Consider the following 25,006-nt stretch of genomic DNA (forward strand, 5'->3'; position numbering starts at 1 on the left):
TCACCAACTCCCGGAGTTCACCCAGACTCATGTCCATCGAGTCAGTGATGCCATCCAGCCACCTCATCCTCTGTCGTCCCCTTCTCCTCCTGCCCCCAATCCCTCCCAGCATCAGAGTCTTTTCCAATGAGTCAACTCTTCACATGAGGTGGCCAAAGTACTGGAGTTTCAGCTTTAGCATCATTCCTTCCAAAGAAATCCCAGGGCCGATCTGCTTCAGAATGGACTGGCTGGATCTCCTTGCAGTCCAAGGGACTCTCAAGAGTCTTCTCCAACACCACAGTTCAAAAGCATCAATTCTTCAGCACTCAGCCTTCTTCACAGTCCAACTCTCACATCCATACATGACCACTGGAAAAACCATAGCCTTGACTAGACGAATCTTTGTTGGCAAAGTAATGTCTCTGCTTTTGAATATGCTATCTAGGTTGGTCATAACTTTCCTTCCAAGGAGTAAGTGTCTTTTAATTTCATGGCTGCAGTCAGCATCTTCAGTGATTTTGGAGCCCATAAAAATAAAGTCTGACAGTGTATGCACTGTTTCCCCATCTATTTCCCATGAAGTGGTGGGACCGGATGCCATGATCTTCGTTTTCTGAATGTTGAGCTTTAAGCCAACTTTTTCACTCTCCACTTTCACTTTCATCAAGAGGCTTTTGAGTTCCTCTTCACTTTCTGCCATAGGGTGGTGTCATCTGCATATCTGAGGTTATTGATATTTCTCCCGGCAATCTTGATTCCAGCTTGTGCTTCTTCCAGTCCAGCGTTTCTCATGATGTACTCTGCATAGAAGTTAAATAAACAGGGTGACAATATGCAGCCTTGACGAACTCCTTTTCCTATTTGGAACCAGTCTGTTGTTCCATGTCTAGTTCTAACTGTTGCTTCCTGACCTGCATACAAATTTCTCAAGAGGCAGATCAGGTGGTCTGGTACTCACACCTCTTTCAGAATTCTCCACAGTTTATTGTGATCCATACAGTCAAAGGCTTTAGCATAGTCAATACAGCAGAAATAGATGTTTTTCTGGAACTCTCTTGCTTTTTCTATGATCCAGCGGATGTTGGCAATTTGATCTCTGGTTCCTCTGCCTTTTCTAAAACCAGCTTGAACATCAGGAAGTTCACGGTTCACATATTGCTGAAGCCTGGCTTGGAGAATTTTGAGCATTACTTTACTAGTGTGTGAGATGAGTGCAATTGTGTGGTAGTTTGAGCATTCTTTGGCATTGCCTTTCTTTGGGATTGAAATGAAAACTGACCTTTTCCAGTCCTATGGCCACTGCTGAGTTTTCAAAATTTGCTGGCATATTGAGTGCAGCACTTTCACAGCATCATCTTTCAGGATTAGGGCTGGCTTTTCGCATGGTAAGTATCCCACAGTATGGTTTGCTAGCCCAAATTGTTTTGCTCAGTTAGCGCTCGGGGTATTCAGGCCAGATCCTTACTCTAAGCGATGTAGCCTGCGCTGCGCCTCCCTGCCCAGCCCCCGCTTGCTAGTGGCGGATGCAGGCATCTGTGCTGTTTCTCTGCTGGGGGAGTTACTGTAGGGCTCGTAATCTGTGGGTTTTAATTGTTTATTTATTTTTCCTCCCTGTTATGTTGCCCTCTGTGCTTCCAAGGCTCGGCACAGACTCAGCAGTGATAATGTTTCCTGGTGTTTGGAAACTTCTCTCTTTTTAAGACTCCCTTTCTGGGACGGAGCTCCATCCCTCCCTCTTCTGTCTCTTTTTTGTTTTTTATATTTTTTCCTACCTCCTTTCGAAGACAATGGGTTGCTTTTCTGGGTGCCTGATGTCCTCTGCCAGCATTCAGAAGTTGTTTTGTGGAATTTACTCGGCGTTTAAATGTTCTTTTGATAAATTTGTGGGGGAGAAAGTGTTCTCCCCGTCTTATTCCTCCCCCATCTTAGCTCCTCCCCTCTGGGTATCTAGAGGTTTTAAATTATATATCATTAATTAAAATTGAGCTTTTCTTTTTGATTTCTCTTGTTGCTTTTGTAGTATGTGTTTTAAAAATCCTAACATCATATAAATCTGTTTAATTTTACCTTTTTTCTTATCTTGTTTTAATAGTAAAGGCAGCTAGAATTTTTTAGTTTTTGATGTAAGATAGACCCCATTTTTTCCTAAAACAGCCCATTTCCCCATTATGATTTACTGAATAATTCTTCTTCCCCATTATTGGAAATCAGTGTCCTAGTTTATGAACTGTGTCCCTGTGGGGACTGGACTTTCCCGTCTGCTGAGACTCTCCCTGCTGTCCTCTCTGCAGCCTCTGGGGTGAGCTCTGTGTTTCCCTCCACCCTCGTCCCAGAGTCCAGCCAGCTGAGGGTGAGTGCAGGACCTGTCCCCAGGGATGAGATGGAGCAGGGTCTTGGACCAGATGCACTTGACCCTTCAGGGACTGGTTACGTTCTTGCTCCCTTGACACTGGCCACAGGGTGAGTGTGGATGTGGAAACTGTCACTGGTGTCAAGCCAGACTCTCCAGAGACTCTTGTCAGAGAAGCTGATGACATGAGGGGGATGTGAACTGGCTGAGTGCTGAGATGGTTTAGGGAGGTTGGTCCTGTAAGGTCCTTAGTAACTATCAATTGTGAATACATAGAAATGTTAAATTTCAAACTAGGATTCTTTGCACCATTTTCAGAATACACTTGTTATTCTTCATTAAAAGTCTGAAATCCACATGTTGGAGAAGGAGGCTGGGTGAGCTCTGCAGGGCTGTTTCTCTGGCCTTGACCTGTTCTCAATAACTGTTTAGTTTGATGAGTTTTGATAACTTTATACAATATCCACAGCCTCAAGCAAGAGGTAGAACATCCCAAAGGTATATTAAAATTTATTGGTATGACCTTATGGCAGAATAAACTTCCTAACAAATGTATCTCCTGTAGTTTATTCTTGATTTTTTTCGTCTTTATAGTTCTGCATCTGATCAGCCTGAGACAAGTGTCCTTTCAGCTGTGTCAAGTGGATCATTTGCCTTTTGGAGTCTTCCATGGGTCCGCCAATCATGTTGATTCCCTTCCCTCTGTTGACCTGAACAAACAGAGTGTCAGATATTTCTCCAGCAAAAATGGGTTTATTCAGAATCAGCACAGAATTGCAGTTTGAGGTTTGCATTTGTGGAGAGCCAAGTGTAAGTCCCCAAAGTGCCAGGGCTGGAGAGCATTTTTACAGAGGGGAAGAGGAGGTTGGGAGGGCTCTTACAGAGTCCATGGCTTTTCATTGCCTGTGTCCTTGCCAGGAAAGGAGAGGAGTCTTTCTTCTTCCTCTTGGGCACTGCTGTTGTTGTAACCTCATGTATCAAACTTTCAGAGGCTTTCTACTGGGGACCACATGGGATTACTCGAGCATTCTGTGGTGGTGATGACTGCTCTTTGTCTGGGGGGACTTTGTCCTGTTCAGAGCATCACTGACCCTCTCAGCATCCCAGGGAGGTGTTCTCTCCAGGTCTTCTCCCCACTTTCCCAAGGCCAATACTGAGAGGTTTTGTGGCTGGTTCACGGTCATATAACCAGGAAGTGGCGAAGTCTAGACTCTAACACAGGAAGATTTCCAAATGAGGCACATCAGGTGCCATTTTTGTTTCTGATTAAATTTTTTAAAATTGTGGGAAATGCGCACAACATAAAATTTATGATCTTGACGATTTTTAAGCATGCAGTTCAGTATTGTTAAGTACATTCACATTATTGTGCAGCCAATTTCCAGAACTCTTTTCATCCTGTACTGCTGCTGCTGCTGCTGCTAAGTCGCTTCAATTGTGTCCGACTCTGTGCGATGCCATAGATGGCAGCCCACCAGGCTCCACCGTCCCTGGGATTCTCCAGGCAAAAACACTGGAGTGGGTTGCCATTTCCTTCTCCAATGCATGAAAGTGAAAAGTGAAAGTGAAGTCACTCAGTCGTGTCCGACTCTCTGCAACCTCATGGACTGCAGCCTACCACGCTCCTCCAACCATGGGATTTTCCAGCCAAAAAGTACTGGAATGGGTTGCCATTGCCTTCTCCGCATTCTGTACTAGTGTGCTATTAAAAGCTAGTGGAGGTGATGGAATTCCAGTTGAGCTATTTCAAATCCTGAAAGATGATGCTGTGAAACTTCTGCACTCAATATGCCAACAAATTTGGAAAACTCAGCAGTGGCCACAGGACTGGAAATTGTCAGTTTTCATTCCAATCCCAAAGAAAGGCAATGCCAAAGAATGCTTAAACTACCACACAAGTGCACTCATCTCACATGCTAGTAAAGTAATGCTCAAAATTCTCCAAGCCAGGCTTCAGCAATACGTGAACCGTGAACTTCCAGATGTTCAAGCTGGTTTTAGAAAAGGCAGAGAAACCAGAGATCAAATTTCCAACATCCAGTGGATCATGGAAAAAGCAAGAGAGTTCCAGAAAAACATCTATTTCTGCTTTATTGACTATGCCAAAGCCTTTGACTGTATGGATCACAATAAACTGTGGGAAATTGTGAAAGAGATGGGAATACCAGACCACCTGACCTGCCTCTTGAGAAACCTGTATGCAGGTCAGGAAGCAACAGTTAGAACTGGACATGGAACAACAGACTGGTTCCAAATAGGAAAAGGAGTACGTCAAGGCTGTATATTGTCACCCTGCTTATTTAACTTCTATGCAGAGTACATCATGAGAAACACTGGGCTGGAAGAAGCACAAGCTGGAATCAAGATTGCCGGGAGAAATATCAATAACCTCAGACATGCAGATGACACCACCCTTATGGCAGAAAATGAAGAAGAACTAAAGAGCCTCTTGATGAAAGTGAAAGTGGAGAGTGAAAATGTTGGCTTAAAGCTCAACATTCAGAAAACTAAGATCATGGCATCCAGTCCCATCACTTCAAGGCAAATAGATGGGGAAACAGTGGCTGACTTTATTTTTCTGGGCTCCAAAATCACTGCAGATGGTGACTGCAGCCATGAAATTAAAAGACGCTTACTCCTTGGAAGGAAAGTTATGACCAACCTAGATAGCATATTCAAAAGCAGAGACATTACTTTGCCAGCAAAAGTCCATCTAGTCAAGGCTATGGTTTTTCCAGTGGTCATGTATGGATGTGAGAGTTGGACTGTGAAGAATGCTGAGCACTGAAGAATTGATGCTTTTGAACTGTGGTATTGTAGAAGACTCTTGAGAGTCCCTTGGACTGCAAGGAGATCCAACCAGTCCATCCTAAAGGAGATCAGCCCTGGGTGTCATTTTGAAGGACTGATGTTGAAGCTGAAACTCCAATACTTTGGCCACCTGATGGGAAGAGCTGACTCATTGGAAAAGACCCTGATGCTAGGAAAGATTGAGGGGAGAAGGAAAAGGAGACGATAGAGGATGAGATGGTTGGATGGCATCACCGACTCGATGGATATGGGTTTGGGTGAACTCCGGGAGTTGGTAATGGACAGGGAGGCCTGGCGTGCTGTGGTTCATGTGTTCACAAAGAGTTGTACATGACTCAGCGACTGAACTGAACTGAACTGAACTGAAAAACACTAACTGCCCACTTCTCTTGTACACAGCCCCTGGCAACCACAGGGCCATTTTGTTTCTCTTTGAATTTGACTGATCTGAGGACTTCATGTAAATCAAATCATAAAATCTTTGTCCTTTTTGATACACCTTTTTGCAATCCCATCGCCAGTGTGCAAATTTCCAGTTTCTCCACATCCTTGCCCACACTATTTTTTCTTCTTTTTTTCCCCATTGTAGCCCTCCTAATATGTGTGAGCTGATGTCTCATTGTGGTTTTCATGTGCATTTTCCTCATGATTAATGATGCTGAGCATCTTTTCCTCTTCAAGCAGAATTTTAAAGAGGGTCTTTTGTGGGCTTCCCTTGTAGCTCAAATGGTAAAAAATCTGTTATGCAGGAGAACCTGGTTCAGCTCTAGGTCAGAAAGATCCCTTGGAGAAGGGAATGGCTACCCACTCCAGTATTCTTGCCTGGAGAATTCTGTGGACAGACCATGGGGTCAGGAAGAATCAGACACAACTGAGTGACTAACGCTTTCACTTTGGGGGCAGAGTGTCATCATCTGGGTACATCCCAGTGCTTATTCCCTGATTCTGTGGGGGACAAGTGTGGAATAACACCCAACATGTGTCAAACCTGCTTAGTGGTAAAGCTCCTAGGTATACACCATTGTTTTGGAAGGAAACTGAGGCCTAGAGATGTTAAAGGCATGGAGCTGCTGAACCGGAGTGGAGACGTGGAGCAGAGGACAGCGGAGGCCCTGGGTGCTCAGCACCACTGCTGGGACTAGAGTCCAGTCTTCTGACTCCTGGACTGGGGTTTCTTTAGGGGTGCCAAGGTACCTGGATTAGCAAAATTTTAAGTTCAATCTTATTGCTTCTTTAATAAGTCATGGATATTCATACATCCAACAAATATTTCTTGAGCATCTGTACCCATGTTGTCCTAGGAATAACAAGATAAAAGAAATATGATCTCTGTCCTGGATGTTTTTCAGTCGCTCAGTTGTGTCCGACTCTTTGCGACCCCATGGACCAGCACACCAGGCTTCCTTGTCCCCTACTCTCTCCTGGAGTTTGCCCAAACTCATGTCCATTGAGTCAGTGATCTTATCTAACCATCTCATCTTCTACTGCCCTCTTCTCCTTTTGCCTTCAACCTTTCCCAGCATCCGGGTCTTTTCCAATCAGTCAGCTCTTCTCATTAGCTTGGCCAAAGTATTGGAGCTTCAGCATCAGGCCTTCCAATGAATATTCAGGGTTGATTTCTTTTAGGACTGACTGATTTAATCTCTATCCATGGGTTATTATGGTCTGGCCTTGGAAATTTCCTTACCCTGGCAAAATCAGTAAAATGGTGTTTACCTATGGGCTGTCTCTGCATACTAACTATTATCATTTAAATAATGCATGGTCTATCTGAATAGGTTTTTCGGTGGGATTATCTGTATAGCTACTGTTTTTTCCCTTTATAATAAATAATTGCAGAGAGATAAGTTGAGATTATGTAAACATCATCTTCTGCTGTAAACTTTCAGCCAGTTTTTAATTTCCATTGATGATTTTCTTGACTTGATTGTTCCTTTTTTTTTTGGAATTGTTAAATATTTTTATTGTGCAGATTTATAACTTTACAGGACATGCAGGATAAAAAAGTGTAAAATATCAGTAAGTATATAAAATTTCAGCAGTATTTTGGACCAGTACTTGATTTGCACAAGGGACTAAGCATCTATCTGGAACAGACATGTCTTGGAATACATAGTTTATAGATTGAATCACAAAACAATTTCTCAAGTGATTTTTCTCATATAAAGATAAAACATATCTTGCACTTAAAAATCATTCAGTACAGTACATTTTAAGTTATGTACACAGTTAAAAAGTAATTGATTACTCATTTTATATGTGTTTGCATTTGTTTGCAAGAGTTTTCCTTTTTCTTCCATTTATTTAGCAGTACTTATTCATGGATTCTTTCATTATTTACTGGGTTAAGGTTCATTGCCATTTGTTTGTTCTGATGTTCAAAGTATCCCAGATTTGTCTAGCAAGAGCCATTCAAGCTTCTCTGTCCTTCCTACACATCCTCATGATTCTTTATTTTATGGCACAATGTGTCCCAGACCCATCTTGGACTTTCTCTGCCTGTTGGTTTTGGCCAGTAGACAGTGAGGCTTTTGCCTGGGGCTCTGCTCACCAGGGATCATACTAGTTATGAGCAGCCCCCACAGAAATTCTCTTTTTGCAGCCAGTGTTGTGGCTGGACTGGCTCTTGTGGTTCTTAGGATTGTGAGACACGTCTTAGCAACAACCATCAGGGAACTTTGAACTGCCAAGGTGTATCACTCACATGCCCCGGAAGGTACAAGGCACCCCTGGGGTGACACAGCGAGGTCCTAGGTGGGGAGAGAGAGCTCTCAAGTAAGCTTGGACTTGGGGTTCTGCCTTTTTGAGGTTGAGGGTAGGGTGTCTAGGATTTTAAAGTTTCACTCTTTATTGGTGAATTTAAAAAATAAGAGAGGGAATTAAAGTGCAGGAAGGGAGAAGCAAACAGTCAGTGAGATGGTCTGTTATCAGGTCAACCAGAGCTTTCTAAAGCGGGAACTTCACGGGTGGGGTGGCCTGGCTCTTTATCTCATTGTGTAGCTGTCACGTGTTCACTGGAGATGGATGTCTTTGACATGGATGTCTTCAAAGCTTTATTGCAGGCACTTATATTACAGTAAAAAAAAAAAAAAAAAAACAGAGTTATCAGTGCTGACACACACAGCCCCAATTTTGGAACCAGCCTTTTCTTAGTTGATTCCTTTTAGCAAAGAAGGTATTAAAAAGCCAAGGTCTGGGTGAAGGGGACCTAAGGGCACAACCTTCCATTATAAAATGAGTCAGTTATGGGGATGTAATGTGCAGTCTGTTGACTTTAGTTAATCCTACTGTTCTGAATATTTGAAAGCTGATAAGAGACCTTAACATTTCTTACAACAAGAAAAAAATTGTGATTGTGTATGTTACCCCAAACCCCAAGATCAGGGGGCTAAAATGCTACCAGTGTGCCATTGCTTCCAGGGCCTCTCAGAGTACAGAGTTAGGGACTGTGTGTATGTATGTGAGTGAGTGTGTAAACAGATATCTAATCATTCCCCCATACCTCTATATATTTAAAATGTAGTTTTTTTTGTTTGTTTGTTTTTATTTAACAAAGCCCATAAATATAAGATTCTAATTATAGATGTGTAGTTTGGATTTACAATTGAGCATTTGTGCAGAGCAGCAGAATTTGGATGTATATCACTGTCCTTTTAATTTTTAGCAGGTGGCTAAACCCCTTGTTTAAAATTGGTGATGAACAGAAATTAAAACAAGATGACATGTACTCAGTGCTTCCGGACGATCGCTCCCAGCACCTTGGAGAAGAGCTGCAAGGGTGAGCACAGGCAGCAGGGAGAAAGGGAGGGAGAGTGAGAATTTCCATGTGGGGCTAAAGGTGCATGTGGGGGGGCTTTGCTTCCTCCAGGTTCTTCTGAGCCTCCTCCCCTGACACTGAATGCTCCCCTCCTCAGGCTGACCCCGGGCTTAGCCCACTTTGGAGGCTGGAGGAGCCCGTGTTTCCTGTGCATCTGTGGATGTGGAGGGAGCCCACAGCCATGGCCCTGGAGAGCGAGCTCTGTCCCTGGAGGTGGGGTCCCTGAGGACAGTGTCTGCCCTGAGCTGCTCATGACCTGTGAGTCCAGCAAAGCTTGGAAGGAACTTGTTTCCAGAATCTGGAACTTTTCCCTCAAGGCCTGTTTCTCTGGTGCTTCAGAGTCTGCACCACTCATCTTTCAGGAGCCCTGTGATCAGTTAGCCAGCATCTATGGGGCAGCCGCAGAGCACCCTGTAGTGAAGGCTCATCTCCCACTCCACCCTTCCCCCTTTCCTTTTGGTGGACACGCTGTTATTTACTGTACTCTGTTTCTCATCACAGGTACTGGGATCAAGAAGTTTTGAGAGCCAAGACATACAAACAGGAGCCTTCTTTAATGAAAGCAATCGTAAAGTGTTACTGGAAATCCTGTCTAGTTTTGGGAATATTTACCTTTCTTGAGGTAAAATTTTTTTACATACTGTGTGTTGCTTTTAAGTGTGTGCAGATCAGTACTGAGATGGATGCAATGGTGGGGAGAGAGGACAGCAGTTTGTCACAGGATAAATCTCATCATGATGTACCTCAGTGGTTGCGTTTATTTTTAGAATGGACAGAGCTTAAAGGAGTGAGCCTCCAGGGGATTAGTACTAAGTTGGCCAAAAGTTCTTTCAGGTTTTCTCATAACAGCTTATGGGAAAGGATGGCACTGATAAGACAAGACATTTTATACCGTATCACTCACCTAGAGCCAGACATCCTGGAATGTGAAGTCAAGTGGGCCTTAGACAGCATCACTATGAACAAAGCTAGTGGAGGTTATGGAATTCCAGTTGAGCTATTTCAAATCCTGAAAGATGATGCTGTGAAAGTGCTTCACTCAACATGCCAGCAAATTTGGAAAACTCAGCAGTGGCCACAGGACTGGAAATGGTCAGTTTTCATTTCAATCCCAAAGAAAGGCAATGCCAAAGAATGCTCAAACTACTGCACAATTGCACTCATCTCACATGCTAGTAAAGTAATGCTCAAAATTCTCCAAGCCAGGCTTCAGCAATACATGAACCATGAACTTCCAGGTGTTCAAGCTGGTTTTAGAAAAGGCAGAGGAACCAGAGATCAAATTTCCAACATCCAGTGGATCATGGAAAAAGCAAGAGAGTTCCAGAAAAACATCTATTTCTGCTGTATTGACTATGCCAAAGCCTTTGACTGTGTGGATCACAATCAACTGTGGAAAATTCTGAAAGAGATGGGAATACCAGACCACCTGACCTGCCTCTTGAGAAACCTGTATGCAGGTCAGGAAGCAACAGTTAGAACTGGACATGGAACAACAGACTGGTTCCAAATAGGAAAAGGAGTACGTCAAGGCTGTATATTGTCACCCTGCTTATTTAACTTCTATGCAGAGTACATCATGAGAAACACTGGGCTGGAAGAAGCACAAGCTGGAATCAAGATTGCTGGGAGAAATATCAATAACCTCAGATATGCAGATAACACTACCCTTATGGCAGAAAGTGAAGAGGAACTCAAAAGCCTCTTGATGAAAGTGAAAGAGGAGAGTGAAAATGTTGGCTTAAAGCTCAACATTCAGAAAATGAAGATCATGGAATCTGGTCCCATCACTGCATGGCAAATAGATGGGGAAACAGTGTCAGACTTTATTTTTATGGGCTCCAAAATCACTGCAGATGGTGACTGCAGCCATGAAATTAAAAGATGCTTACTTCTTGGAAGGATAGTTATGACCAACCTAGATATATTGAAAAGCAGAGATATTACTTTGCTGACAAACGTCCATCTAGTCAAGGCTATGGTTTTTCCAGTGGCCATGTATGGATGTGAAAGTTGGACTATGAAGAAAGCTTAGCACTGAAGAATTGATGCTTTTGAACTGTGGTGTTGGAGAAGACTCTTGAGAGTTCCTTGGACTGCAAGGAGATCCAACCAGTCCATCCTAAAGGAGATCAGTCCTGGGTGTTCATTGGAAGGGCTGATGTTGAGGCTGAAACTCCAATACTTTGGTCACCTCATGCGAAGAGTTGACTCATTGGAAAAGACCCTGATGCTGGGAGGGATTGGGGGCAGAAGGAGAAGAGGACAACAGAGGATGAGATGGTTGGATGGCATCACCGACTCAATGCACATGGGTTCGGGTGAACTCTGAGAGTTGGTGATGGACAGGGAGGTCTGGCGTGCCACGATTCATGGGGTTGCAAGGAGTCGGACACGACTGAGTGACTAATTAAGACTGAGGACATTTTTAGTGCTTAGTACTTGATACAAATGCTGAAAGTGATCCTTGAGGAAAATATCCTACAACCTCAAGGAATATGAGCCTCCTGGTTTGGAGGAGCTGGTTTGGAGGAGCCAGAGCTCCAAGAGCATGCCCTTCCCTGGGCTGTGCCCTCCCTGTGGGCCAGGTCACCCAGGTCAGAAACCCCATGTGGAGGAGCTCCAGCTTCACCATGAATTCATGCACCCTCCATGCTGGTTTCTGTTCTGGCTGTGGAAGTGGTTTGCTGGTTGAAGGGAGAGTCTTGGTATCCTGGCTTTGGTGGAGATGGAGGAGGGGATGTGCAGGAGAAAACCAGGGACAGAAAACTGTGAGGTCAATGACCTCTGTGACCCTGAAGATCCTGGGTCAAGACCCCGCAGTGAGATGGTTCACCTGGGGACACAGTGCCGTCAGTCCCCTGTTCTGGCTGAGCCTGCTGGAGGTCTGCTGCAGACCCCCCTGGGTGGCTCGTGCTCTCCGTGGTCCCTTAGCACTGCCTTAGGGGCATGGGTGGCCTGTGAGTGTGTGAGGGCAGGAGGGATGGAAGATGCAGTTGCTGTTAAAGGGGTGTTCTAGGTGGAGAAGGTGGTGAGCTGTCATCAGTTCATTGTGTTGGGGTGAGGTGGGTGGGCCAGGTGGTTTACAGGTGGGCGGCGTGGCTCTTATTTAAAGGCTGTGCTATACTGAAGGGCACTGTGGGCAGTGGGCAGCTGGGCAGGTGAAGTCTGCCCCACACAAATGGACAGACAGAGAATCTGTCAGCTCCCAGGTGACTGGGTGGTCCTGGGAGACGGAGTTCTCATTGATGACAAAGGTGAGTTGACAATTGTGCCATAGGGTGGGGACAGGTATGTGGGGCAGAGTGCCACCTTAGAGAGGGCTCTGACCACCAAGATGCTGCAGTGCCTTGTGAAGGGTGGGGTGGAATGTTGATTTCACAGTTGTCCAGCCCCAGGAACACTTCCTACTGGGGATCCAGGAAGGCCAGGCCTAGGGGCTGCATCAAGTGCAACTGGTAGAGCCCCAGCCCCTCTTTCAGGAGGCTGGTTGTTGGGTGGTCATGGCAGAGAAGTGGGGAGTTGAGGACCTGGTAAATGGGGGTCTCATCTCAGTAGTAGTACTACAAGTACTAGTGGCAGTTACAAAGGGTCATACTGAGTAGTACTGGTGGTGGCAGCCACAGTACTATTAGTAGTGCAGCAATAGCAATAGCAAGTACTCGAATTAAGTTATGTATCAGGAACTGCCACGAGCACTTTATGTGTAATAACATTTTTATTTCTTTGGCTAACTCAGCGAAGTTGTAGGTTTTCTATTACCCCCATTGTAGAAGAAAGGACTCTGAACCCAGGTAATTACATAGGTTGCCTGTGGTTACAGGGAGTTTAAAGGACAAAGTGAGGTTCCATTTCAGGCACTCTGACTTACAAGCCTGATCATCTCAATGACTAAGAGTTTATCCAGGGTCAGGAAGGCTTGTCTTTAGAGCTTTGTCTTCAGGGTCTCAGACACATGCATCCTGAACTTTGTTTAATATAATAAATAGGATGCTAAGAACTTCCTGGAGCAGGAAGTCGGATTTGGGATCATAATTGTGAGTAGTTTTCAAGTGACCATGTCCCCTGGGTGCCAGATTTGACTAGGATGTTGATGCCGGCAACAATATCATGCTGTGGTCAGATGGACCAGGAGCCTCTTAAGAAGCCAGCTTCCCCTCATTACTGTCCCTAAGTGGTGATAATTTTAGATAGTGGAAGATCTAAACTCACTTCTGGATTCTCTAAAACATGAATACGTTTACTTTGTAACCTCCTGCCCTCTTTTAATTCCTGTGATGCACAGACAACTCATGGGTTACCCATTGTTCCCAGACAGTGCTGTGACCAACCACAGCAAAGGCACTCCTGGCACACAGTGGGAAGAGGCAGGGTGATGCCAGTCCAGCATGAGGCTTTTGGGGTTAAGATTTTAAAGTGTGAAACCTCTGTCCTGTGCAAATTGAGGAGTGATCATAAGGCTTGGGGAAGCAAGTACCAGGCTAATGTCCAACCTGGAGCACTTGCAGGTCACCCCTGATTAGAACAGAACAGCCAGCGAGTTCCCAGCACCCTGGCCCCTGTGTGCACCTCCATGGGGACCTTGGGTGAGGAGAACAGGTCTCTGCCTGCCTGGGGCCCTCAGGGTGGAGAGGAGGGGCCCGAAGACTCTTCCTGGACCAGAGACACAGAGACCACCTCCCCAGGTCATTAGGGCTTCTCTGTGACAGATGAGGTGTCCACCTGCTGGTGTGTAAGTGGGGTGACCTCAGAGAACCAGAGGGGGTTCACCCAGTCCAGTTCACCTAGTCCAGTTCACCCAGTCCCTTCCCCTGAGGGGGGCGAAGTGACCAGAGTTTATGTCCTCTTCCTGGGAACCTTAGAAATGGCCTGGCCTTGTCTAATTACTGACCTTTGTCCAAGGCCATTTTTGCTGATTGTCTCTGCTTTAGGTGGAGAATGTAGGAAGCACATATTTGTGTAAATCTTTATATCGGAGCTCAACTGATGAGCAGGAAGTAAGTAGAATCCTCTGCATCCCAAAGTGGGCTTTGTGCCTGGACTCAGCGCTTTGTGCCTTGACTCACTCCCGGAGAGCTGAGTGGTCTTTGCATTTATTTCCCAACCCTTTCTTCCATGTGTCCCTCACTTCTGCTCCACCCAGGAGGCTGAGGAGTGGCTGCTTGTGGCAGAGATATGTGGGCTCAGAGCAACCACTGAGGACCACACAGCAAAGGAGAGGAGGAGGGGGCACTGAGCCAACTAGAAAGGGACCTGCAGAACAGACCTGCTCTACTGATTCTTGAGAGCATAGCATTAGCCATCAGGTGTTAGTAATATCCACAGTGATGACCTTGAGACATATATGAGGGTAATGCTTTTCAATTCATTTTTTAAAAAAAATCTATACTTTTATTGCCTCATTGAAAAAAAGTTTTAAAAATTGAAGTATGATTTTTGAAGTATAATATGAAGTATTATACTTTATAATATAATGAAGTATATATAAATATTAGCATAATATATAATATTATATATACTAATATATAATATATATAGTATAATGAAGTATAATATAAATATTATATTAGTTTCAAGTGTATAGTGAGTGTAGTGACTCAGTATTTTTGTACATTATTAAATGATCACCCTGATCAGTCTAGTTATCCTCTGTCACCATACAAATTTTTCCAATGTTATTGACTGTATTCCCTATGTTGTACATTACATTCCCATGACTTATTTATTTTATAACTGGTTTGTGTCTCTTAATCTCCCTCACCTATTTCACTCATCCTCCAATCCCCCTCAATCCATTTTCTTTAAAAAATCAAGGAAATAGATTATTTCCTTGATGATTCCTTTTTTTTTTTAAAGATTGCTTTCATAATGATTAAAAAAATCAAAATCCTGCTTAGAAGCGAAACTTTTAATTACTTTCCAGAAAAGTTGGCTTTTAGAAGTGACTTTTCTCAAGAGATCTCATTCAGCCATAATGGCCTATAAACAGCAATGAGTTTTCTAAGCTCTTTGTGAAACCAGCCTCTGCCATTAAGGATAGAATGCATCTCTTCCTAGGACTCCTGTCTTTTGTGCATACTGTAGAAATCCTTGCTAATTTTTTGCTTTCTGATGTGACAAAATGTTTCTAGTTTATCTTTACACACACAAAAAAGCTGTGCACCCTTAAGTAAAAATTTGCCTCAGCCCTGGAATCTCCATTTCTCCAAGCAGCCATGGTTCCTTCTAGTGGGAAATGGTATTTAGAGACTATGGTCTGGGCACTAGGGGTGCTCATTGCTGTTGAGTCGGCTATTATTTCTCAGCTTTTTCATTGGACAAGGCTAGTATACATTTTTTTGTAGTAAACAAACCTTGAGTTTATATGGGTATTTTCAATCTAAATCAGATTCAGGACAGTAGTGTTTTTACTTTATCTTTTAACTCTTAGATTGGTATCTGTTTTCTTTCATCATCTGTTCTCTTTTCTGTCATGCCTAATCCCAGTTCTCAATGATATCAACATAATTACTCATTTAAAAATCTTATAGTATCAACACTATTAACCATAATGTGACTTTTGGAAGTTTTTTTTTTTTTTTTGCTGTTCATATTGTCCTTAGGCATATCACACAGGGAATGTGTTTTCAAATTATTTTTTTACAACCACTTTTAAAAATTCTTTTTTTGTATAACTCAGCCTACTGGATGGATATACCTTTTGTTTCATTTCACTCTGAAATTTTAGGAATTGCTTTTTAAAACTTTGTTGTTTTATAATTATAATTCTGTATAATATTTTTCTGGGAAAGATTAAAGGCAGGAGGAGAAGGGGACAACAGAGGATGAGATGGTTGGATGGCATTACCAACTCAATGGAGATGGGTTTGAGTAGACTTCAGGAGTTGGTGATGGACAGGGAGGCCTGGTGTGCTGTGGTCCATGGGGTTGCAAAGAGTCAGACACAACTGAGCGACTGAACTGAATTGAACTGATATTGTTTTCAAACTCTATCAACAGAAGAGGCTGTTTTTAAGGAAGTCTGATATCCTTGTTGGCTCCATTCTAATTCTCCCTCCCCTTTTAGAGGTAACATTACAAATTTTTATTCATGTTTTTATTTTGTAGATATAGTATTTTATAAACATTTACTTTTTTCTGTAGTGTCAAATGAAAGGTCTGAATTTCATCATTGGAGTCTAAAGAGTTTGGATTCATAAGGAATTTTCCTAGAAGCATGATATGTAACATGGAACTCTGGTTAAAACCCTCTGTGGCACTTGTAAGTCCTTCAGAGCAGGTTCATGACCCCTCCACGTCCAGATGCCCTGATGATACAGGAGAATAGCAGATGCTTACATGGGATTAGTTTCTGCATCCAGCATCTTCTAGGGAGAGGGAACTTCAGGCTCCATCTCTAATCATTTGAACCTAAATCAGTTTCTGGAGGCTGGGTTTCAGGCCTCAGAGCGCTCCTAACCCCTCCCAGGTGATGGTAAGCTACAGTCAGGATGAAGACCATTGTGTCGGGAGGAGTGAAGTTATATGTAAAATGCTAATGGTTATTTTTTTCCCTGATTCACTGCTTTTCCTCCTTAGCTCTGGATCTTTCTCAGCTCTACTCTTTGTCACCTGTTCCCTCATTTCTGAAGATAAACTATCTATTCATTTTTTCCATAAGCTCATTCTTTTCTGCTTATATACTTCACTCAAGCATTTTTTTAGTTGATAGCTTGTTTCTATTTTCTGTGTTTTATTAATTTTTCTCATGAAGTGGAGATGGTGGAGTTGGGTAAGAAACCTTTTAAGTACATGCAGAAATGTAATGGGAAACTATCCTGACTAGGGAAATTTTAGCACTTAACCCTGTGAAAAGTTCCCCTAAGAAGCAGGAAATGGGGCCCCAAAGTCAAGTACTTTCAGAAGGTTGAATACTAGGGACTGCACCATGAAATGTCTGTCTATTTCTCTCTTACCCTGAGATTTCTGTGGAAACTTGAACAAATGTTGTCATATTGTATTGGACTCTTTTAAAAATCTTTTATGGTTTCACAGTTGTGAAGAATTCCTGTGAAGGAGTAAGAACTCTAATCTCAATTGGTTTGTGGAAAGAATATTCACAGATCAAGCTTAGAAGTCAAAGATGAAGGATCTTGGAAACAATTTTTTATCTTCTCCCTGCTTATCCAGAAAGTTTTAATTTCATTAGTTTCAAGTTTGTGAAAGTCACTCAATTGTGTCTGACTCTTTGTGATCCCTACAGACTCTACAGTCCATGGAATTCTCCAGGCCAGAATACCGGAGTGGGTAGCCTTTCCCTTCTCCAGGGGATCTTCCCAACCCAGGGATCAAACCCAGGTCTCCCACATTGCAGGTGGATTCTTTACCAGCTGAGCCACAAGGGAAGCCCAAGAATACTGGAGTGGGTAGCCTATCCCTTTTCCAGCAGATCTTCACAACCCAGGAGTCAAACAGGGGTCTCCTCACTGCAGGTGGATTCTTTACCAACTGAGCTATCAGGAGAGCCCCCAGTTTCAAGTTTGATACTGAATACTTTCTCAGTTGTTTTTTACCTTACTAATTGAGGGTTAGGATCAGGAACAGACAGAAGAGTAGAAGATATAGGTCCTGGACTGGCATTACTCCTTAGTGAGGCTGTTTGCTCAGCTGGCATATTAAATTCTGTCTCTCAGCAGAAAAATCAAGACATTTAGGCAGTAATGACCTGCCTTTCTTTTGCAGTATTTTTTTTTTTTTTTTGCTGGATTTGTTGCATTTACAGTGTTCTTTAAGTAGGTGGCATTACTCTTACTTTTCCTGTAATTACAACAATATTAGGACCAAATAGAGAGCTGAGTAACAGACAGCAGTGATTCCCAAAGAGAATCACAGTTTTAGGACACTTTGGGATGGCAGGTGTTACTGCTGGACTTGTGGTGGAGAGCCCCAGGTTTGTAGCCTGCAGCACTGGGCTTCCCTTGATCATATCTGGGCTGGGGACTGCCTTGTGTAGTTTGACATTCTTGCTTCTCTGTGTAAGCCTCCAGACTTCTACCTAAGTAAACTCTATAAGCAGTGTGTTTTATAATATATGATGTGAGGGGCTTTTAAGCTTTTAGCACCTCTAGGGGTGAATGATGGGGCTTTCTGGAAGTGTCGCAGTGAGCCTTTGTGTTCTTGAAAACTGGTCATCTTACTCTTATATGGTCATCTTACTCATAATTCTTCCACTACATGGTCTTCTCTTTTCTGGAGTAGATGAAATCTCCTGTGACCTTGTGTAAGGTAAGGCAGGTGTTAGAGCCTATGAACATGTGTGTGTAGAGCAATATAGGAGTGCCTCATCCATTTGAGTGCCTCATCCATTTGAGACATGGGGTCAGCTTTCTGTAAATAATTTGAGCAGGCACTAGTTGGTTGAGCAGAAAATGCTTTTTTGTTATGCTTCACATTTTGAGCTTTGGATTCTTCTTCCTTTCCTCTTGTGTGTGGGTGCCTCAACTTTGTACAGACAGTAGAGAGCTCTCAAAAGAAAACCCATCTGGGAACTTCCCTGGTGGTCCTAAGAGTCTGCCTTTCAATGCAGGGGTCACAAGTTTGATCTCTGGTCATGGAAGTAAGATATTACATGCCTCAGGGCAACTAAACTGGCAGTTCCCAACAAGAGAAGCCTGCGCACTGCAATGAAGACTCAACACAGCCAAAAAAAGAGAAACATTTTGTGCTGGAGGTTTCTTTGTGGCTGATGTTCCACAATTGAGTAGACCATTTGATAGTAGAAGTTGACACAGATCAAATCCAGACATTGATTAAGAACAATCAGTGTTATATCATATGGGAGATAGTCAACATACTCAAAATAGCCAAAAAAAAAAAAAAACATCAAAAGTCATTTTACCATTTTGTTTATGTTAATGACTTTGTTGTTTTGTTTCCACCTAAGTTAAGCAGGGGGCAAAAAACCCTTCTTGACCATATTTCCCCACTCAATTCTCTACTGATACATAATTATTAATAAAATGCTCCTTTTTAAAAACAAATTGTGATGGGCGATGAAAAGTGGATACTCTACACTGATGTGGCATGGAGGAAATCATGGGGTAAGTGAAATGAACCACCACCAACCACACCAAAGTCCAGTCTTCATCCAGAGAAGTTGATGTTATGTATACTGTGGGAGTGAAAGGGAGTCCTCTATTATGAGCTTCTTCAGGAAAACCAAACAGTTAATTCCAGTGAGTACTTCTCCCAATTATATCAACTTAAGGCAGCACTTGATGAAAAGTGTCTGAAATTAGTCAACAGAAAATGCATTATCTTCCATCAGGATAATGTAAGACTGCATGTTTATTTGATGACCAGGCAGAAACTGTTACAGCCTGACCTGGAGGATCTATCCCATCTTCTATATTTACCAGACATTGCACTTTCAGATTTCCATTTATTTTGTTTTTTACAAGATTCTCTTACTGGAAGAAAATTTTAATTCTCCAGAAGACTGTAAAAGGCACCTGAAATAGATACAAAGTTTTCCTCAAAAAGATACAAAGTTTTGGGAGGATGAAATTAGGAAATTGCCTGAAAAATGGAAGAAGGTAATGGAACAGAACTTTGACAAGGTTGTTCAACAAAGTTCTTGGTGAAAATGAAAAATGTGCCTTTTATTTTTACTTAAAAACCAAAAGAAGTTTTTGGCCAACCCAATACTAAGGCTTAATGTCTTTGATTGTAAGATTTTGGCTACGTTAAAACTAACACTGTTGTCTGCTTGTCTTTTTTGAGATAGTGGATCTGTGCATTTTTCTTTTAGATTAGCCATGAATGTAGCATTTTCTCAAGATGGCTTTTTCAACATGCTAATAATAAAAGTAAAGCTTGTATTAAGAAAAACTGACATCACTTGTATTTCTAATTAAGGTTTTTTTCTTTCAGGAAGGCACCAGAGTAGTTCAACCCATATTTTTGGGGAAAATGGTTAGTTATATTGAAAACTATGATCCTGCCAATTCTGCTGCTTTGCATGAAGCCTATGGCTATGCAGCAGGGCTGAGTGCCTGCGTGCTTGTGTGGGCCATTCTGCACCACTTGTACTTCTACCACATGCAGCGTGTGGGGATGAGGCTGAGAGTAGCCGTGTGCCATATGATCTACCGCAAGGTGAGTATCGCTCGGTACCATGGTATGTACCTCCCCTCAAGCATCATAAGCATTTTGGGAAAGTTCTCTGAAAACTAAAAATTTGTAACTGGGATCATTTACACCTTCCTAGAGAGTCTTGCTATTTGCATCAGGCCAATTTTCTTGTTGTCATTTAAACAAACTTTACAAGTAAATAATGAAAAGTTTTGTGTTGAGATCGTGTCAGAGCTGCCTTTGATAACTTTTATCCACAGGTTGTTGCATAATATCCACTCAGCTTGTAATGGATTCTGATTATCAAATTGGTTTTCAATGTTTTCATACTTAAATCTCATAGCTGTATTTGTAGAACTTTTGTTGTTCATTAAAACCTTCTTTTACATTGAAGTTGTATTTAAAAGTAAACTTCAGTGATTGGATTTATAAAATTAAATCTAGGAGCAAAAAATGTATTTGAGAAAGGAAACGATTATATTTTTAAATGAAACATCTAATCATATTGAATATAATTGTGTGAACTAAAAAAACATATAAATGGAATCCATGCCAAACATAGACTCACTCACTATATTCTATAGTTATGATTGTTTATAATGGTATTAAAGAATAGAGCTGAATATTGGGATGAAACTTGAAATCACAAGTTTGTTTTTAGTATTTTGGTGAGAATTTGTTGCTATTCATTCAAGTTGTTTACTTCAGTGTTTCTTTTTTCTTAAGTATGCATTTTAGCACTTTTAATAAGACCTGATTTAATGTGTTCAGTGATTTTGTATTGAGAAATGCTGCAGAATTATTCCATAGTTTACCCAGGTCTTAAATAGTTTAAAAGAAATAAAGATTTTTGGTGATTTTATTAAGGATTTGCCACAGATACACCAGTGTTATAAGCTGAAGGGCTGTTTATAAACTTGATCTTGGATGTCTCTTTGCCCTGGGCTGTTTACTTTTTTCTAGAAAAAAAAATTATATAACTGTTATTTTATAGTTGAAATTTGTAGAGAGAGTAGATCTTAAATGTTCTCACCACACATACAAAAGGGTAACTACATGTGATGATGGCGTATGTTTGTTTTTCTACTGTAACTGTTTCCCAATGTTTATTTACATCAAAATATCACACTGCACATATTAAATACATTTAATTTTTACTACAAATAAACAAAATCCTCATTGAAAGCTAAAACCAAAAAATTTAAATGAAAAATATTGCTTCTCTTATTATTTGCTACTTATCTAGAGCTTCTGTTTCTTGGGAATACTTTTCTGGGTAAAATGTAGCATGTGCTTCCCCCATCTTTCCTTTAGTAAAATCTTGTTAAATCTTGGGACTGTGAACTCAGGGCCCTGGCATCTCACTGTCTGTGTTTGGCTATGGCACATGAGTCCAGATTCTCCTTGGGTGACATACCCTCTAGTTAAGGGTCTTCATTGTCAGTCATCATCATATTTGTTATTCTCTTACACTTTGTTGTACTGTTTAGTAGACAAAATACTCAGATTTCCCCACAAATTCAGTTCAGTTCAGTGGCTCGGTCATGTCCGACTCTTTGAGACCTCTTTGGACTGCAGCACACCAGGTCTCCCTGTCCATCACAAACTCCCAGAGTTTACTCAAATTCATGTCCATTGAGTCAGTGATGACATCCAACCATCTCAACCTCTGTTGTCCCCTTCTTCTCCCGCCTTCAATCTTTCCCCACATCAGGGTCTTTTCCAATGAGTCAGTTATTCACATCAGGTAGCAAAATATTGGAGTTTCAGCTTCAGCATCAGTCCTTCCAATGAATATTCAGGACTGATTTCCTTTAGGATGGACTGGTTGGATCTCCTTGCAGTTCAAGGGACTCTCAAGAGTCTTCTCCAACACCACAGTTCAAAAACATCAATTCTTCAGCGCTTAGTTTTCTTCATAGTCAGACTCTCACATCCATACATGATTAGTGGAAAAACCATAGCTTTGACTAGATGGATCTTTGCTGGCAAAGTAATGTCTCTGCTTTTTAATATGCTGTCTAGGGTTATCAGATTGAGCGACTGAACTGAACTAAACTGAACTGAGGTTTGTCATAGATTCTCATCCAAGGAGCCAAGTGTCTTTTTTTTTTTTTTTTTTTAATTTTTTTTAAATTTTATTTTATTTTTAAACTTTACAATATTGTATTAGTTTTGCCAAATATCGAAATGAATCCGCCACAGGTATACATGTGCTCCCCATCCTGAACCCTCCTCCCTCCTCCCTCCCCATACCATCCCTCTGGGTCGTCCCAGTGCACCAGCCCCAAGCATCCAGTATCGTGCATTGAACCTGGACTGGTGACTCGTTTCATACATGATATTATACATGTTTCAATGCCATTCTCCCAAATCTTACCACCCTCTCCCTCTCCCACAGAGTCCATAAGACTGTTCTATACATCAGTGTCTCTTTTGCTGTCTCGTACACAGGGTTATTGTTACCATCTTTCTAAATTCCATATATATGCGTTAGTATACTGTATTGGTGTTTTTCTTTCTGGCTTACTTCACTCTGTATAATAGGTTCCAGTTTCATCCACCTCATTAAAACTGATTCAAATGTATTCTTTTTAATGGCTGAGTAATACTCCATTGTGTATATGTACCACAGCTTTCTTATCCATTCATCTGCTGATGGACATCTAGGTTGCTTCCATGTCCTGGCTATTATAAACAGTGCTGCGATGAACATTGGGGTACACGTGTCTCTTTCCCTTCTGGTTTCCTCAGTGTGTATGCCCAGCAGTGGGACTGCTGGATCATAAGACAGTTCTATTTCCAGTTTTTTAAGGAATCTCCACATTGTTCTCCATAGTGGCTGTACTAGTTTGCATTCCAAACCAACAATGTAAGAGGGTTCCCTTTTCTCCACACCCTCTCCAGCATTTATTGCTTGTAGACTTTTGGATCGCAGCCATTCTGACTGGCGGAAATGGTACCTCATAGTGGTTTTGATTTGCATTTCTCTGATAATGAGTGATGTTGAGCATCTTTTCATGTGTTTGTTAGCCATCTGTATGTCTTCTTTGGAGAAATGTCTATTTAGTTCTTTGGCCCATTTTTTGATTGGGTCATTTATTTTTCTGGAGTTGAGCTGTAGGAGTTGCTTGTATATTTTTGAGATTAGTTGTTTGTCAGTTGCTTCATTTGCTATTATTTTCTCCCATTCTGAAGGCTGCCTTTTCACCTTGCTAATAGTTTCCTTAAAGCATTTCCTCTAAAGTCAGGAACAAGACAAGGGTGCCCACTTTCACCATTACTATTCAACATAGTTTTGGAAGTTCTGGCCACAGCAATCAGAGCAGAACAGAAATAAAAGGAATCCAAATTGGAAAAGAAGAAGTAAAATTCTCACTATTTGCAGATGACATGATCCTCTACATAGAAAACCCTAAAGACTCCACCAGAAAATTACTAGAACTAATCAATGATTATAGTAAAGTTGCAGGATACAAAATCAACACACAGAAATCCCTTGCATTCCTATACACTAATAATGAGAAAACAGAAAGAGAAATTAAGGAAACAATTCCATTCACCATTGCAACAAAAGGAATAAAATACTTAGGAATATATCTACCTAAAGAAACTAAAGACCTATATATAGAAAACTATAAAACACTGGTGAAAGAAATCAAAGAGGACACTAATAGATGGAGAAATATACCATGTTCATGGATTGGAAGAATCAATATAGTGAAAATGAGTATACTACCCAAAGCAATTTATAGATTCAATGCAATCCCTATCAAGCTACCAACGGTATTCTTCACAGAGCTAGAACAAATAATTTCACAATTTGTATGGAAATACAAAAAACCTCGAACAGCCAAAGCTATCTTGAGAAAGAAGAATGGAACTGGAGGAATCAACCTACCTGACTTCAGGCTCTACTACAAAGCCACAGTCATCAAGACAGTATGGTACTGGCACAAAGACAGAAATATAGATCAATGGAACAAAATAGAAAGCCCAGAGATAAATCCATGCACATATCGACACCTTATCTTTGACAAAAGAGGCAAGAATATACAATGGATTAAAAACAATCTCTTTAACAAGTGGTGCTGGGAAAACTGGTCAACCACTTGTAAAAGAATGAAACTAGAGCACTTTCTAACACCATACACAAAAATAAACTCAAAATGGATTAAAGATCTAAACGTAAGACCAGAAACTATAAAACTCCTAGAGGAGAACATAGGCAAAACACTCTCCGTCATACATCCAAGCGTCTTTAATTTCACGGCTGCAGTCACCATCTGCAGTGATTTTGGAGCCCCCACCCCCCAAAAAAATAGCTAGATGTTTACCTTTCCAGATCATGCTTAGCTCCCATAAGTATGCAGGAAATTTCACCAGAACTGTACTGGGAAAACCTTAAGTTATATTTGAGATGATGGTTTAGGCAAACAAAGCTCTTTCTTTGCTGTACAGGTGAGACAGTGTCCACCTGGTTTTCTTCCTCTTCCCACTAACACTTTGGAAGGCCTCTTTTGGGAAATCTGATCTGACCTTGTGTGTTGCTTATGTGAATGTGAACATCTCCCAAAGTGTTCATTTACTGGCTTAATTGCCTAAAATAATTGTTTCTTTCAAAGTCAGAAACTGTATACATAAGCTGAAATTCCAGAAACATGGAAATTTCCTCATGGACAGCCTTGCATCTAGATTCCTACTGAGATGGAGAAATAAGACACTTCTTTGCAGGTAACAGGTGGCTGATTCCTTAGGGCAAAGCTGGGGTTGCCGAGAGGCTCTGAAATGTCCCTGTGAACGTCTGTGTTTCATACTTAGGCTCCACCTCCTGACCCCTGGTCCTGGGGAGAAATCAGATTGGGTGTTAGAAATGGGATGGCTGCTAAGCTCTAAGTCATAGTTTGTGATATTGAATGATTTTGGGAGATGTA

General features: G+C 41.7%; 1 protein-coding gene across 1 annotated transcript in view; it reads left to right on the forward strand.

Moving 5' to 3' along the window:
- Positions 1 to 2,362: 2,362 nt before the first annotated feature.
- Positions 2,363 to 25,006, forward strand: part of LOC113902123 (multidrug resistance-associated protein 4-like) — a 113,722-nt gene continuing 91,078 nt past the window's right edge. Inside the window, exons 1-5 of the mRNA XM_027557077.1 lie at positions 2,363 to 2,442; positions 8,811 to 8,921; positions 9,462 to 9,528; positions 13,892 to 13,957; positions 19,872 to 20,096. Of these exons, the coding sequence (XP_027412878.1) occupies positions 2,363 to 2,442; positions 8,811 to 8,921; positions 9,462 to 9,528; positions 13,892 to 13,957; positions 19,872 to 20,096 (549 nt within the window). The remainder of the gene's footprint in view (positions 2,443 to 8,810; positions 8,922 to 9,461; positions 9,529 to 13,891; positions 13,958 to 19,871; positions 20,097 to 25,006) is intronic.

This window comes from Bos indicus x Bos taurus, chromosome 12 (assembly GCF_003369695.1).
Source record: "Bos indicus x Bos taurus breed Angus x Brahman F1 hybrid chromosome 12, Bos_hybrid_MaternalHap_v2.0, whole genome shotgun sequence".
NCBI classification, from domain to species: Eukaryota; Metazoa; Chordata; class Mammalia; order Artiodactyla; family Bovidae; genus Bos; species Bos indicus x Bos taurus.